The 16,645-nt window shown below is 37.4% G+C and overlaps 1 protein-coding gene across 1 annotated transcript in view; it reads right to left on the bottom strand.

Moving 5' to 3' along the window:
• Nucleotides 1–1,670: 1,670 nt before the first annotated feature.
• adcy1a (adenylate cyclase 1a) overlaps nt 1,671–16,645 on the bottom strand; it is a 61,351-nt gene continuing 46,376 nt past the window's right edge. Inside the window, exons 13-20 of the mRNA XM_055185933.2 lie at nt 15,867–16,120; nt 15,631–15,757; nt 13,056–13,172; nt 11,877–12,023; nt 11,674–11,772; nt 7,981–8,095; nt 5,383–5,507; nt 1,671–4,625 (exon numbers count right to left, since the gene is read on the bottom strand). Coding sequence (XP_055041908.1) covers nt 4,314–4,625; nt 5,383–5,507; nt 7,981–8,095; nt 11,674–11,772; nt 11,877–12,023; nt 13,056–13,172; nt 15,631–15,757; nt 15,867–16,120 — 1,296 coding nt within the window. The 3' untranslated portion in view covers nt 1,671–4,313. The remainder of the gene's footprint in view (nt 4,626–5,382; nt 5,508–7,980; nt 8,096–11,673; nt 11,773–11,876; nt 12,024–13,055; nt 13,173–15,630; nt 15,758–15,866; nt 16,121–16,645) is intronic.

Raw genomic sequence — 16,645 nt, 5'->3', positions numbered from 1 at the left:
ATGCAAAAAAAATTACGGGCCCCCTTAAGCCAAAGCCCCCCCAACCTTGCCCGTTGGCACTGTTAACTGTGGCGCGCAGGTCTGTTAACAACATATACTTTTAACAAGGTAGTCAAATATTTTTACTTTACTTTTTTACTTTAAAGGGTAGATTTAAATAAAGAAAACTAAATGTTTTGGGTAGTTTTTGACTCGTGACTAACTTCTCCGCCTTCTCTTTTCTCTTTAAGGCCCCACTTTTATGTTTATATTTGTCCATTCTTAATGTTCATGTAGATAGCCGCTATAATAACCTCTTACACTGTGTTTTCTTTTTTTTCTGCGCGGCGATGCGTCATGTAAAAAAATGATGGCGTAGAAGTCTACGGCAGCCACGGAGTGCAAAAAAATAAAAATTAAACGTAAACAAGAAATGACGGAGAAATTAGACATTACAGAGAAATAAGGTATCACTACACATGATATGCTTACAAAATTATATTTATTGCGGCCACAAATAAAAATTAAATTGAATTTTTTTTTTTAAAGCTGGGGCGGGCCCAGGGCCGGGCCCCCTATTGGCCCGGGCCCATTTGCACGTGCATACCCTGCATTCCCATTGCATGAAAACTATAGCAACATGAACATTAGGCCTAAGATTTGCTTTTTCATGGAACATATAAAATTTTCAACCCAGCGTTTTGGGTTAGAACGGGACAAAACCAGCAGTTGGGTTAATTAAACCCAGAAAATGTTTATATTTGACGCAGCATAGGTTAAATAACAACCAAATGGGTTGCATTTGTTCCTTTTTGACCCAGCGCTGGGTTGAAAATAACCCAGCATTTTATTCATTTAGGTTGTATAAAAAGCCATACAAATTATAAGGGTGTGCAAGTTTGCAAGTATGCCAGAGAAAGTCCTTGTATCTGGCTGAAAGATCCATTCAACCTGACACTGTGCCCCAATGTGACACATGTTGTTTCACACATAACTATCAACTCATGTTTTAAAAGAAGCTTCCGGTGGTAGGACGTGTCACATCCTGTCTGTTTGCCGCTTGCACATGCCAGCCCGATAAGACTCCTTTGTTCCTCTCTCTTCTCCAAAATGCTTCAGAACTGGCACATCCTGGATGTGGGAAAATGCCGCTGTTGGTCGGAAAACCGAGCAAACATGTAGAAAAGAAACAGGGACAATAGGCCGGATTTACGGTTGTTCCTAAAGCCTCAATGTTTGGAAACACTGCTGTTTATTACGCACAACCCTACATACACATAGACGAATACCCAGGCAGGAAGGCACTGGCTCTTGAGGATTAGGAAACTGGTTTTCCAGTCTCATCCGATTCCACTTAACACAGGGATACCGAGAGCGTGATGGAAATGCTGAATGTGTGAACCACCGAATGCATTAACACACTGAGACATGCAAGTGTTTACGGATGGTGGGGTTGAGGTGCTGCTAAAACATTAAAACGCAGTTTATTTCCCATCATTAATCAAAAGCAGCATTTCCGTATAGAGTTCACATGAACAAACCTTTCCTGGTTTGCCCTAGTTGTTGTTTTTCTCCACTTATGTAACTCACCGGTCATTCACTCAATCACACAGTCCACAGATTGTCGTCCAAGGTCGAGTCTTTAACCACAAAAACACAAACCCACGCAAACACCACAGAAACACCCGACCTCATCTCTCATTGTTATTTTATTCTCGAACAGTGCAAACACGAGTATAAAAGATCTCAATATGAAATTTACATTCACATATAGAACCATCGCAATAAATACATTGCAACCCCAAAAATAGCACAAATATTACAAATCATCAATAAAATACTCTTTTCGTTTACTCTACAATATATTTAATACGTACAATAATTTTGACCCGTATCAAATATGAAAATATCTAATCGACATGAAAATCTATTCTAGGATTTTACTGTGCACACTTTATGCATTATTAAAGTCAATACATCATTAAATGTTCATAACAGCAGTAAGTTAGGCCACCGTAGTCAAAATAGATCATATTAAGCCATATCAAAGAGAACCATTTAGCTGTTTTGGCTACATTTGTTGGATCATAAAACTAAAAATATTCAGTGATGCAATAAGCGGTTTGGCATTTGGCATTCATAATTATCAAAATAAAAAACTAAATACAGATGAGCAATTTCTCAGTTTACATAAATGTGTCAAACCTTTATCATTTTGTTTATGTTGTAAATGAAGCTTAACAGAGCATTCCTGAATACTGAATATGCATTTATTTTCCTGGTTAAATAAAAGTAAATAAATAAATAAAAAGAAAGTGGGGTAGCCCGTTTGTCAATAATTGGGAAGTTTGAAAGTAAACCGAGTGCACACAAAAGTTGTCCTATAAAAGAATACAGTTTGATATGTTGGTAACCATGTGTTGGCACGTATTTAAATAGACGTTCTCTATCAGACCCTGGATAAAAAGGCAGTCACTTTAAGAGCTTGACAAAGGCGCCAATGCTACAAAACTCCCAAAAAGCTTTTCCCTATAGTCTCACAGCACTGTGCATGGAACAGGTAAGCGTATAAGCCATCAGTAAAGATAACGATTCAAAAATGATGCTCGGTTACGTCAAGGCCATTATGTTCCGGGCTCATGCAGTGCTACTAAAGCATGTTTCGCAACATTTCTTCGACACTTTCACCCTTGATTCTGTTTTTGCGGCAGGCATGCATGCATCAGAAACACAAATCAGTTATTAAATAGAGCGGACATGACAGAATCACGGCATGCTGAAAGGGACATGCAGAACGGCATGCTTGAAAGCCAAACTTTGTTCCCTATATAGGCATCATGGGAAATCTATTAAAGATACAGTAATAGCACACAAAGTGAATTAAAAAAGTAAAACTTATATTATTTTATTTGTATGAAATCCAAAATGAAGGTTCGAGCTATATGAGACATTTGCATGCTCCGAAATAATCCAGATGTTCAGACAGCCGAACCTAAGACCTACATCGCACATGACACACCCAGCACTAAAATATCATGCATGTTCAATTTGCGTGTTAAAGATCGTTGCATGCCCAGCGAGAGATGTTTCCGTTAATAGGAGATTTGGAAAGCTAAGCGCCACTTAGAAACCACTGACAAAATATTTGGAAGAGAGAACAATTCCCAGCTATTGGTTCCTTATCCAGGAATTTTATCACATACCGGAAGCAAGTTATTTTTTATTTAACTTTAATATTAAAATCCTGGACTGTCACTCAGCTTTATGATTGTGCTGGCTTGTGTTTCTATCAATATTTTGCATTCCTGACAGTTTATTAAACCCTGTAATGTAAGATTATTTTGTGTAGGTTTATTATTCATCATGTTATTATTAGTGAATGGGATACCCCGGAAGTCAAAGGGCAGTAGCAAGTGAATACAGATGTTTTCTCCGAGCACCAGTGCGTACACACATCATCTACAGGAAAACTTTGCTGATTCGACCCACGCATAGATAAACATTTACTCACGTCACAGACTTTACTGACTTTCTGTAAATGATTACAAAAACAGACCGTGTTTTTCTTTAATAATAAACCGTTTAGGTCTCGGATTCAGTCTGGTGTAAATGTTTAGTATTTTTGGCAATCTCTCTCATGGACGGCATCAACCGCAGATGAATGCCAAATAAAGTCGAAGAGCTTCCATTTTTGTACGGTTTTGGAAACAATGTAAACAATTTATTCGAAAGAAATCTCAATATGAGGAATTTGTTTCGTTTTCGTAAAACCCAACCCAACGTTCTAATGTGCTAATGTTTACCGTTTCTTGATCTCATAAACATCTGCTCTGACTCGCAAAATGCAAACTCTCGTACAAAATACAGCGCTGTTTGAAATCTACATGTTTGGTCGTCACTGCACACGTGTGTAAAATATTCATTGCCGTGGCATCGCTTGACATTTTCAGATGCAAGATATCACACACTCATAAATACGCTATGTGTCTCCTCGGCTGGTGTGAAGCTGCCTCGCAGTGGATGCGCATGCTCCGGTGTTGGAGACCCTGATATCCTATTGGTCTGGGGAAGACTCATTGAAACGCATACATGCGCACACAGAAATACATACATGCTTATATTGTACTTGCGTGGGGGTCTCTTTATGGCACATTTGAGTTTTTTTCTCTCCTTACTTTACCAGTGCAAAGACAGAGACCTCATCCTCTTTCTCCTCTTTTGAATCCAAGACTCCTCCAAATTCCTATTTTTCCATAATCTTCCTTGATTCAATCCCTCTCTGTGCCTCTGATTTACTAATGTATCGGTAAGCATAAAACTTATCTCCGTGGCGATCACACCTCCATCTCCACGTCGACAGATACGGAGGGCAGATAAAGAATGCTGTTGTTTGAAGTTGTGCCAACGTGCCCCAGGGTTTGACTTTTAACTCCGTAAGTGCTGACAGTGGGCGCGGATCCCAGCTTGGTCCGGATGCAGGGGCTCGACCCGGCCTCCAGGCGCTGGGCTTGCGTGAGCTGTGTGCTTGGCGAGTCTCGGCCCTCCAGAAAATAGGTGAGCATCTGACCTTTGCCCTTTACGCTGACCTGCCCACGACACTGGAAGTGATAATGACCGCTGAGTAGACGGAAGACATCCTCTGTCACCTGCGAACGCAGAATTAATGCAGTCATTTTTGTAATTGTAAACTAAATTTTCCTTTCCATATCGGATAAAGCTAATACAAATTGTTACATAAAAAGCTATTTAAAAGTACCAAAAGTCACAAACCGCATCCTTGTGCACTTTGAAGTGGCGCTTATGTACTTTTGAGCATTCCACTAAGTGTAAACATGTCATTTCTGTTTCCGGTAGGTGGTGCTATGACTTTAATCGATTATTGGCATGTACATTCCCCTTCATAAGTATTGGGACAGTAAAGACAAAACTGCTTTGTTTGCTGTGGAGACAAGAAATTTGTAAGATTAATGTGAGGCAAAAGTACAGAATAATGCATCATTACACACTTGTGAGCCAAGGATCTCAATATGATTAAATTAAAATGTGGCCTCATTGACTTGATAAATTATATATGTTAAACGTGACATTCTGTACTTTTCTCTCATATTAACCTTAGTTTTCAGACATATATTGACTCCACAGCATGCAACCAGAGCATTTATTGTCCCAATACATGTGAAAGGCACTGTAGATGTCTCCAGTCCGAGACTTATCAAACATGTCAAGTTTAACATAGACTGAATCATGTATATTGAGATACAACAACAAAACACTGAACTTCGTCAGGCCAACACAGACCATGTTTTTAGAAAAAAAAATAGTTTAAAAAAAATCTTTGTTAGTTTTAATAGTTCTGGTTCATATAGATACCCGCAGTTTAAAAAAAATTGTGGTTTGTTGTACCTGTATCTTGCCCTGAACTCCAGTGCTGTCCATTCTGCTTGCAACATTCACTGTGTTTCCCCAGATGTCGTACTGAGGTCTGCGAGCTCCAATCACTCCAGCAACCACTGGACCCACATTAATACCTAACCAATGAATCAACAAATACATTTCACATGCCCAGTAGCAGTAAACTTCAATTATAACACACTTAACTTATATAACACATATTTCCATGTGAGAAAATGTTGAATTATTAACGAATGACAACATATTTCTTTCAACATTGCTAAAACATGAAAAATCCAGACTGATCTCAAGGAAAGTCGTGTTATAGACCGTTTCATCGGACGCACGTGCGATGACGCGAGTACGGGTCTGGTCAGAAATTTTCTTCCGGCCTCTGTTTGTTTAATGGTCTGACTAGTTGCTAAACGGAACTCTTGAACAAATACCTCATCCATAATAACAATTCCTATGTAATCCACGTGTTGTTTATTTAGCTTGTTATCAGAAATAAACTACTTTAAAATGACTTTGTTGTTATTGATTCTTAGCGGAGTTTACCGGAACTTACGTGTGAAAGTTTATGTTGTTACTGCTGAATCCGTCTATAGTCACGCAAATTTATTTGTGTCCATGGAACGAAATTCAGCTTTTATTCATGCCTTGAGCACGAATGTCTATTTCGTGTCACACAAATTTTTATAAATAGTTTTTAGTGTACATTGCACGACTTTCTTTTTCATGTCATTTTATGTATTGTTTTCTCATTGTTTTTTCATTTTTTTGCTTAAAGAAACAGTATGTAGGATTGTGGCCAAAACTGGTACTGCAATCACAAAACTTGTGGCTAAAACTGGTACTGCAATCACACAACTGGTGGCCAATACACAACATAACAACATAAACATCAGTTGAGGGCTGCAACTCCAGTTTTTAAATGACAATATCCTGGCCGGACCACTGTTGTCAGTGATATAAGTATTTGAAATGAAAATGGTTTCTTAATGTCTAGTGACATATCAGAACCATTTTATGATTAATTGATATAAATTTCTTACATACTGTTCCTTTAACATTGTCGCTTGGGGTTTGGTAGAATCACTTTCTGTTACATTTTTAGACATCCTAACCCAAACTCGCTACAACGATTTAAAAATAGGGAAAAATGAGAAAACAATACATAAAAAATAACACAAAAAAGAAAGTCGTGCCACAGACACGAAAAACTATTTATAGAAGTTCGTGCTGAGTGACATGAAAAAGACATTCGTGCTTAAGGCACAAAAAAGCTGAATTTCGTGCCATGGACATAAATAAATTAATCAAATTTTTCGTGACTATAACACGACTTGCCGTGAGATCATGTTGTAAAAATCCTATGCACTGTTTATGATATAGGGTCTATTTACATGACACTGCTTTCAACTAAAAACAGAAATGTGTTGATGTATCTTGGCTGTTCATTTTACAAAACAACAGCATTATGGAGGCCTGAAAGCACAAATATTTTAAAATGATACCAATATTATATCTGTGTAAACTACAAAAGTGTGAATTTGTGAAAATGGTGATGTGCATGTGTACTGTATTGTGTTCAAACATCGTGGGACATCGCCAACTACTGGCCTGGCATGCATAATTTAGGGTTTTTGGTAGTTGAGATGGATCTGTGTGAACGGGGATCATTTTGACAAAGCTGGCATCTGTACCCAAAACTGCAAAGAAAACTTTCATTTTTCATACATAGTTGTCGCATAAACGTACCTACAGACTGTTATGATAATTCAAGCAACAAAACAGAAGACCCTGACACCATCTAGCAGCACCCTAACAACCACACAAAACACCCTAGCAACGACCCAGAGCTTTTTTATTACATCACCAGAAAAAAATCATTTCAAAAGAAAAAGATTAAAATGTTATCCATATCACAAAACCATCCATAAGGGCAATTTGAAAAAAATTTTGATTTGTATATTATCTGAAATCTGAATAAACAAGCTTTCCATTGTTGTTCCAATGTATGGTTTGTTAGGATAGGACAATATTTGAGATACAACTATTTTAAAACATCAAATCTGAGGGTACAAAAAATATAAATATTGAGAACACATATCACTAATGTTAATAATTTTTTTATATACAGTATGTATGGTACGAAATTTACAAAATATCTTCATATCCTAATGATTTTTGGCAAAAAACGATTATTTTGCAGTGTATTTTTTTGGCTATTGCTACAAATATACCCGTGCTACTTATATCCAGGGTCACAAATAATTCATAATATTTCACTCATGACCTCTGCAAAATAAGACATTTGTACAAAAGGTAAATAGGTCATATCCCCTTGTTATGCGCATGGTCAATGCGTTTCATGAACCTTGTTTGTGTGTACCCGTGCGTATCTGATACAGAGTCTGACACTGCACAATACGTCAGTTTCAGGACATCCTATAGAACTTGCGGACATAGGATGTCCGGCACAATGTGCCCACTTACACTCTGACGCCTTTCCTCCGCTTGTACACAAGCTCACACGCGCACACTCACCTATACAAATACACACATAACACGTCAAACACATGATCTTCCTCTAACAAGTTTACTCACCGACACGAAGAACGAAATCATTGTACGACTGGTAATTGATCGCATCCAAAACATCAAACATTTCGATGGCGAAATCAGCCACTGTGGACAGGTGTGCCAAGATGGACTTCTTTACCTATGCAGGTGTTAACAGAAGGACAAATTATTCACTCATTACCACTTTAATGATAATAAACAAATGATGAGTGATATTTGTGTACTATATACTTTATACTGTCATATTTAACTAAAGGTTGACGGACAAGAAGATAAACAAAGTTAAAATATTCATGTTGCTCCAAACCCATGTGACTTTCTTTTCTGTACACACAATAGCACACAATGACCAGGGGCTGTCAATATCATGAAAAGTACCTAAGCTTTACACACCAAAATAAGTAGATTATAAAGATGATTATAATTAAAGCGAGAGTTTACAAAATCCTAAGCTAATGTTTCTTAGTAAACAGCAGGGTTGCCAGATCCACCTAACTAGCCCAATGAACAAGTACCCCAAAACCATTACGATGACCATTCACAGCCTAAATCTCAATAACTAATGAAAGAAATCCTTTAACCTGCAGAAAAAAGCAACCTGCCGAAAGCTGTTGACTTGGCAACATTAGTAAGCAGGCCAACAGAGCGACAGCGGCAAGATACTAAAACGCTGATGATGTATAATGAAATAATGTGGGTCATAATATGAGAGTGCAAATTTAGACCTGTTTTTAACACAATCATATGGCTTCAAAAGACTGGTTGTATATCACTTGTATTGTGCTTTTTGAGCCTCAACAGCCCCCGGTGACAATACACTGATATAGAAGCAAGAAACTTGACCATTGTTCAAAACATCTCCTTTGTGTGTTAGGCAAGAAAGAATATCACATGAGTTTGGGGTGACTTTTTGGATTCCATAATATCCCTTTATAATAAATGTTTTATCTGTGACCATAATTTCTTCATGCTTTAAAACAGCTTGAATGTAACTCTTTTTACCCTTGCCTCATTTAGTATACGCACAACCGGCGCAACGTCATAGAATGTCTCTGAACAGGTTTACGCCCACTTTGGGGGGAAATCAGACTAGACCTTCCATTGACTTCCATTCAAAATAGCGGAACAAAGCAAGCTCGTACACAGCCGGCAGGCGTAAATAACTTATGAAATCACTCAGATTAAACATGTTGAGTAATTATCTGTCCACCCTGCCTGCCATAGAGTGCGAAAGATACATTAACACATTTAATTTGGTCAATATAAAAACATGTCTCATTCTCAGAGCGTCAAATTTGTGTAACAACACTCCCTATTGGCCAGAGCCTGTCTTACCTGGACATTTACTCGTACCTCATCGAGTCAACGGGGAAGCAAGTGAATGATTTTACTTCGTATTTGAAAGTTACTTCGTATTTATATATTATGTCTTTATATTTAGAGTAATGAGTGCACTTTTTCTGCACTAGCCTTAGTGATTGTCCAGCAATCATAGCGTTACACAAATTTGACGCTGTGAGAATGAAAGGGACATGTTTTTATATTGACCAAATTAAATGTGTTAATGTATCTTTCGCACTCTATGACAGGCAGGGTGGACAGATAATTACTCAACATGTTTAATCTGAGTGATTTCATAAGTTATTTACGCCTGCCGGCTGTGTAAAAACGTTGCTTTGTTCCGCTATTTTGAATGGAAGTCTATAGAAGGTCTGGTTTATTTTCCCCCAAAAAGGGGCGGTGACGAAATTTACAGTCAAGTTCCAGGATGTGCCGGTAGTCCGTATAGGAGCCTATGATTATGCAAATTAGTCCCCTAAAATACTCTTTTGGACCCCTCGGACCATAGATATGAAGAGTTTGGTTCCAAAAATCAATAAATCAATTTTGACTAATTTGGGTAAAAATGTAAACAAAAAGGAATCGCCGGTGCAGCACAGATGTCTATTTAAAAATAATTTAATAAAGGTGCACAACAATGGCTAACGTTTCGATGCACAATTACATCTTGTGTAAAAATTAGTCCTTGAGTAAAAATGTGTTCTCTATACCAAGAAAGTGACAAGATATAAGCCACTATTTTCTATTACAAACTTTCACATAGCATCTTAAGGTTATAATAATTAAAAAATTCAAATCCATAATTTGATTTTCAAAATTTTATTATAAAAATTGATTATTTTTTCTGCAAAATTCAATAAATCCATGAGTTGTTTGTTTTTTCAAAATGCCATAAATCTATTGAATCAATACATAAATGTGCATTCATCTTTGCCATGTTATATTCATTTAGTTGACTACTAGTACATTGATTCAAAAAATAAACATGAATGGCATTAATCAAAACACTTACTTTGTCATATTAAGAACACTGTCATTGCTACTGTTATACATGGGACGTCGACGCTGATCTTTTTTGACAGCGATTAACTGTTGAATGTTTTGGTCCTGCTCGATTTTCGTTGACTTTGAGTAAAATAATGGAAAGTTCTTCATAAGATCCCCTGGGGTCAATGTGTTAGCATGACAGAAGCTTAATGCTGTCGTGTGAGAACAAACAACAGCCGGCATTTGCCTTCGCCGAGTGCCTCTCGCGTAAATTATTCGAATTTGATGGCTTACGTTTCTTCCCCGCCACAGAAAACCAACACAGATTTATCAATGCCATCAAAAGTATTTTTTGTTTTGTTTGTTTGTTCATCACGAAGTACAAAGTAGATGAGGAAAACTAGGATCGCGTGTGTATTCAAAGCGCCACCATTATTGTGTACAATGCATGGAATGGTGCGCTGTGATTGGTTAAGGGGATTTATTGGACTGGCGCTTGTCACGGATTGGAAAAAAAGGAGAAAAGATGACAGAACATGGTGGATATCGGATTTTGCGTAAAATGAAGAATTTACTTTTTAATACTGATCTGATACAATACTAATTTTGGCGCTAACTCATTTTTTTTTAAATGGCGTTTTTCGCGTTTTGGAACCAAACTCTTCATATATACTGTATGTAAATATCTATGGCTCCAACTATCCACCTGTTTAACTGTGTTGATGTGATTTGTTACATGTTTGTGATGTAGGAAACCAAGGCGATTTCAAACCGTGGGAATGAGACTCCAATTTTATGGAAAAATAATCAGCAACAGTGTTAAACGATAAATTTGCACATGGTTTGTCTTAAAGCATATTAAAAACACCACACAGACATTAAAAAATAATATAAACTTGATTTCCGCCATAGGGGGACTTTAACCGCATGCAATTATGTCACCTTACTGCACTAAAATATTACATAAGGAGTCTGAACATAGGGTGTTTGCTGGCTATTAGTATTGCTTTCGAAGACGTTGCAGACTCTTCAGTTTTCACTGTCAGAAAAAATGGGCCCTAGCGGTCCTAATATGTGCTATTTAGGTACAGATATGTATACATTTGGTACCAATATGTCCCTCTGAGGTACTATTATAAACTCTTTGGGTACAAAGGTGTACTTTTTAATAGGGTAGGGACCAATTTTTGTCAATTTTTGCACTGGATAAAAGTGTAAGGAAGTGTCTGGAAGATAGTTTCTTTATGAATTTACATATTTTTTCCTTTAGACAACTTTTGATTACACTTCTAATGAGAAGTTAGCTTTATTCATTCAACTGAAATAGTCCCTGCCTAAGCTTCTGAATGCGGCACATACGAGTCTTCATGGCAAAGAGCTTCTTAATACCTTGGATTCTGTAGCTGGAACGAGTCCTACTGCAGCCATGTAAGTGCTGCCGATAGTTTTGATCTTCTCAATGTCTCTGTAACATTCCTTATCCATCAGCTGCATTGAGAGAAATGATAGAGAAATAAATAAAGCCTACAGTGGGATTAAGGTAACACGCACACTTAGCCAAAACATACAGTACATTTCCCGGGCATTCTCACCGCATCAAAGTCGGCGATGATTTCGTTGAGCAGCCTGAGGCATTCCACACCCATGTTGTTTCCATCCAGTTCAATGTAGAAGTCATTAAAGTTCGGGATGGAGGCGAACAGGACGCCCACCTGAGAGTAAGACTGATAATACAGATCCTGGAACAATGAAAGAGCAGGAGAAAAAAAGCAATGAGACCCTAAGGGGATGATACCACAGATCCAGACAGTTGTTACATTTAAAATGATACATTAGTGTGAAACGCTATTTGGTCTCATGCACAACAAATGCACAGTACAAGTAAATGAATAAATGGATCTGATTACATTTAAAAATGATTATAAAGTTTGTGATTGTTTGAAAAGTAGGCCATGAGACGATACAAATTATGGCAATACTGTAAAAAAACCATGTCTTTGTAAAAAAAAGCAAAGGGAAAAAAATTCCACTGAAGTTTGCGTTTTGTGAACTTTTGTCTAGATTTTCCCTTCCCCGTGCCACTGTTTACAAAATAATGCAACGCTTAGAAGAGCACAAAATTCAGGATGTCTGATTACATCAATTCCCGAGAAGGATCTTGGGCAGGAAAAGAGGCGAGCAGCATGTGTTAAACATGCAGCGAAGATAAAACACATAAACTGGGAACTCTGAGTGTAATCGCATTCATCGTATCCGAGATCTCACAATGCAGCTTGGCAATGCGATCACAAAAGCGAAAGAGACAGCGAGGCTGTGCGTTTACACTACACACAATGTTATCTCATTCACATCATCAAAACATACAGTATCATCAAAGCTACTGTACTGACCTCTTACCTAATTTACAGTTGGCTTACAACAACATTGCCATGAAGTGGTGACACTGGGAATTACAGACAAATTGGCTAGTATAATTATGTACAGTATATTCATAAGTGCACATTATTTTAAATTAAATCTTTCACCAAAATGTAATGACTTTCTTTGCACATGATATGCCTTTTATTTTCTGTGGATGTATGTGAGTAGGGAAAAAATATTATCCAAAAAATATCCAGCCAGCCCACCAAACAATCTAGCTTCGCTGAATAAAATCAAGCTTTGCTTTGCATTACTTCTCAAAAAGATACTGTTTTACTTTGCGGCTTTGCAAATGGTGTTTCATGTCATCTTTAAGCCCACTCAAGGTTATTCCCAGAATGAAATCTGACCATGTTGCGTGGGTTAGACTGCAGGAAGTGTTGAGCTACGTGAGCAGGCAGAAGGTTGAACAAAATCCTCTTATTGTCCAACTTCACCCTCTCCATGTCATCTCTCTCCTCTTCAGCCTGAACACACATAGAGAGAAATAAAATTGGTAAAATATGGCAGTCAGAAACTTTTTTTTTTTTTTTTTTTGAAGATTTACATTTAGAGTTTAGAGAGAGTTTGGTATTTTTATACTGTATTCGGAATCATTTGAAAAATATATCCACTAGAGGGCACTGCTACTACTGAAACGACTTCTGATGCTCTGCCGTTGATGTTTATGTGTGGCCCAAATACATTTCTTTGATTTGTGGATTTAAACTATTGTGTCTACCCAGCAACCAATAGACGTCATTTTACTGTATAGGTTAACTATAGACCTGATGTAGTTCGGTAACCCACTTCTAGCCAAAATAACCTTGAATTTGGTTAGATGCTGGTTTAATATCTTGAATAACTGCTTGACATGTCTTGTGAATACCTAGAGACTATCATTGCTATGACATCTAGAGGCTATTCAAAATAAAAGGCTTTATATAAGACACTTTAAAGTTGTATATATTAAATAAAAAAAGTTATAGCAGTTTAAATTTATTTTAATAAATACAAATAACTATAAATATACTTTGTATTAAATTTTTATGAAAATGAAAATGTTACATGTCAAACATGCTAAAAAATAAAAACTGGTTTTGATTCAAATTTTAAAATAAAATTACAGGGTTTTGTGACACTTTTAGAAGATTTACCAGCAACAATGGCCACTAGGTGTTGTTGGTTTGGTCTGGTCACTGATTGATACATTACTGTCACTGCATTACTATTAGTTCAAACACTACATTCTTAAAGGTAGGGTATCTCGGTAGCCGGCAATGAAATCCCGATCCCACCCTCCATTCAAATCGTCATCCAAAGTCACGCTTCCTCCAAAACACATGAACAAGCACAGACCAGACATCCACATCTCATGTCTCATTCGCCAGTGAAAAAACTTTGCAGTACAAAGTGAATAACAATACCAAAATAACTAACATAAACAACTGGTTTACATCAGAATTAGTTAAAGCACACTTTCGGTTGTGTAGACGTAGTAGCTATATCGTTACGCTAATCTGTAAACGAACACAAATTTCATAAGCAACACAATGTTTCATCAAAGTAGAATATCTGAATACATTACCAAAATAAATAGTGCAACGACCCTTTCAGACCCTTTGCCTCCTGCAGCTGTTTGCATCTCGTGGTAAAGCATTAAAGTTACAGATGTTAATTTGGGTTTTTGCTTTTTGCTGATCCAGGCAGTTTTTGCTGTTGTTATAAAACATGTCTTTCGTTTTGTGGCTCCTGTGCAGGTTGTCAATTCAGCAGAAAAGTTTGCCATTCTCCCTCTGTTTACAGATGGGAGGTGAACGCACGTGAACGCGCCGATGACGTATGGTGTCTGCGTGAACAGGCTGCGCGTTGGCATTCAAATAACGCTTACGGATGAGAGATAAAAATAGCAATGTTCGTTCGGTCCGAGATCTATGATTTGATGAACATTTTTTGATGTATTCAGCATATACATTCAGCATAACTGAAAATGTTTCTGGATCAAATGAGATACCCCACCTTTAAAGCTATCCAATGATATATAGTTTGTCAAGATTTTTAAAGATTTGTAATAGGAAATAACTGTTATTAATATATATAATAATGAATATGCATTTCTATGGAGTCAGTGACATTTAACAAAATGACTGTCACTATATAATTTCTATCATCAAATGGCTTTAAAATTTAAACACTACACTCTTAGAGCTTTACATTGATATTTAGTTTGTGAAGATTTGTTTATGTTTAGAATAGGTGTAATAAATATGTAAAAACAAAGGGGCCCACCTGTGGGTCAGTAATTTTTTTTTAAATTACTGTTACTACATTATTCTTTTTGCAAAATATGGGTAAAATATTAAAACTACACTCAACGAGCTTTCAAATGATATATGGTTTGTCATGTGTAGAATTTAATAGCAAAATATTGAAATAATCTTCAGTGTTCGGCTAGTGGAACGAGTGACAGTTAACAGCATTTTTAAAAATATATGCACAGTCTTGTCATAAATTAATCAAATGCTGTTCCTGCAAACATTTTTTGGTAAAACATTGGTCAAAAAAACTTATTCTAGAGTCTTAGGCCTTTTCAATGATATATATTTTGTTATGGTTAGATGGTGAGCTACCGTCCTGCAGATTTTAGCTCCAACCCCAATCAAACACAGTTGAAGCATCTTATCGAGGTGTTCAAGGTTGCTTTATAATTACAGACAGGTGTGTTGGAACTGGGTTGGAACTGAAGTCTGCAGGACGGTAGCTTATCAGGAGCAGGTTTGGAGACACTTGCTCTTGAGAAACGGTGACAGTTAAGTGGCTAAGCAAATGTTGTGGGATCTCCAAATGAATCTGGGATTCTGCTGTCCTACTCTACTGGCATCTGAAAGGATCTAATAAACCAAAATATATGCATTTGCACACCCATGCACAAAGTCAAACACACACCTGAGTAGCCCAGAGGTAGTCCAGTCTAAGTTTAAGATCCAGCTGTCTGCAATGGAGAACCAGAGCTCCAGAAAACAACAGCATTGCCAGAACCGGGTCATAGCCGTGTGTGTGGAAGAATCCTCCGCTACACACCACACACACATTGAAGATAAAACCACTCAGAGTAAGTGAATAAACATACTACTACACAATAGTAGCCCAATTTTATAACCTTTGCGCTTAGCTCGACTCACCCTATGGCCTGTCGATAGCTGCTGGTCTCCATGACGACAGTGTGTAGGATGTTGAGAAGGAGAAGCAGGAGGATCTTGGGTAGTGATGACACACGTAGGTAGAGGGCCACAGACAGCGACGCCATCACACATGATAAAAATACATACGGAGTGTATTTACACACGCTGGAGCCCACGGTGGTCCCGTTCACTTTGATTACTGTCACCATGGAGACGCTGGAATTCCTGTCCAGTGACCACGGCACACATCCCGCCTGTGTGGATACAGCAGCACGTTTATACAGTTATATTACATAGAAACAAATAGGTGAAAGCAAATAAAGTTTTAAAGCTAAAGAATAAAATGTACATAATGCATCTTATTAATAATTGAAGAGCTCTCTAAGTGCGTAAATATTGACAGAATCCATTAAGAGTCTGATAAAGAAAATGCGATATTTCTGAATGGCCTGAGGCCGCGATTAAGCAGATTTGAAGTGAAAGTATTTGATGAGCCAAGAGCATTTGGTTAATATCTGTTGGCCCTATTTTAATGATGGTCTGAAGCACATGGCACAGGTGCCCTTAGGGCAGACATGAATCCACTTTTGCTAGTTTAACGATAGAAAAAATGGTTTGCGTGCAAGTGTATGGTCCAGTATGGCTGTACCTATTATCTTAATGCGTCATGGGTATGTTTGGGGGTAATGTTCAATAAACCAATCAGAGTCTCATAAACCATTCATAGGCAGCTCTATGTAATTTTTTATTCTGACACATTTTTTATCAGTGTCATAAGT

This window comes from Misgurnus anguillicaudatus, chromosome 18, assembly GCF_027580225.2.
Source record: "Misgurnus anguillicaudatus chromosome 18, ASM2758022v2, whole genome shotgun sequence".
NCBI classification, from domain to species: domain Eukaryota; kingdom Metazoa; phylum Chordata; class Actinopteri; order Cypriniformes; family Cobitidae; genus Misgurnus; species Misgurnus anguillicaudatus.
Note: the sequence above shows the minus strand (reverse complement) of the source record. Positions and strands in the feature narration are given on the sequence as shown.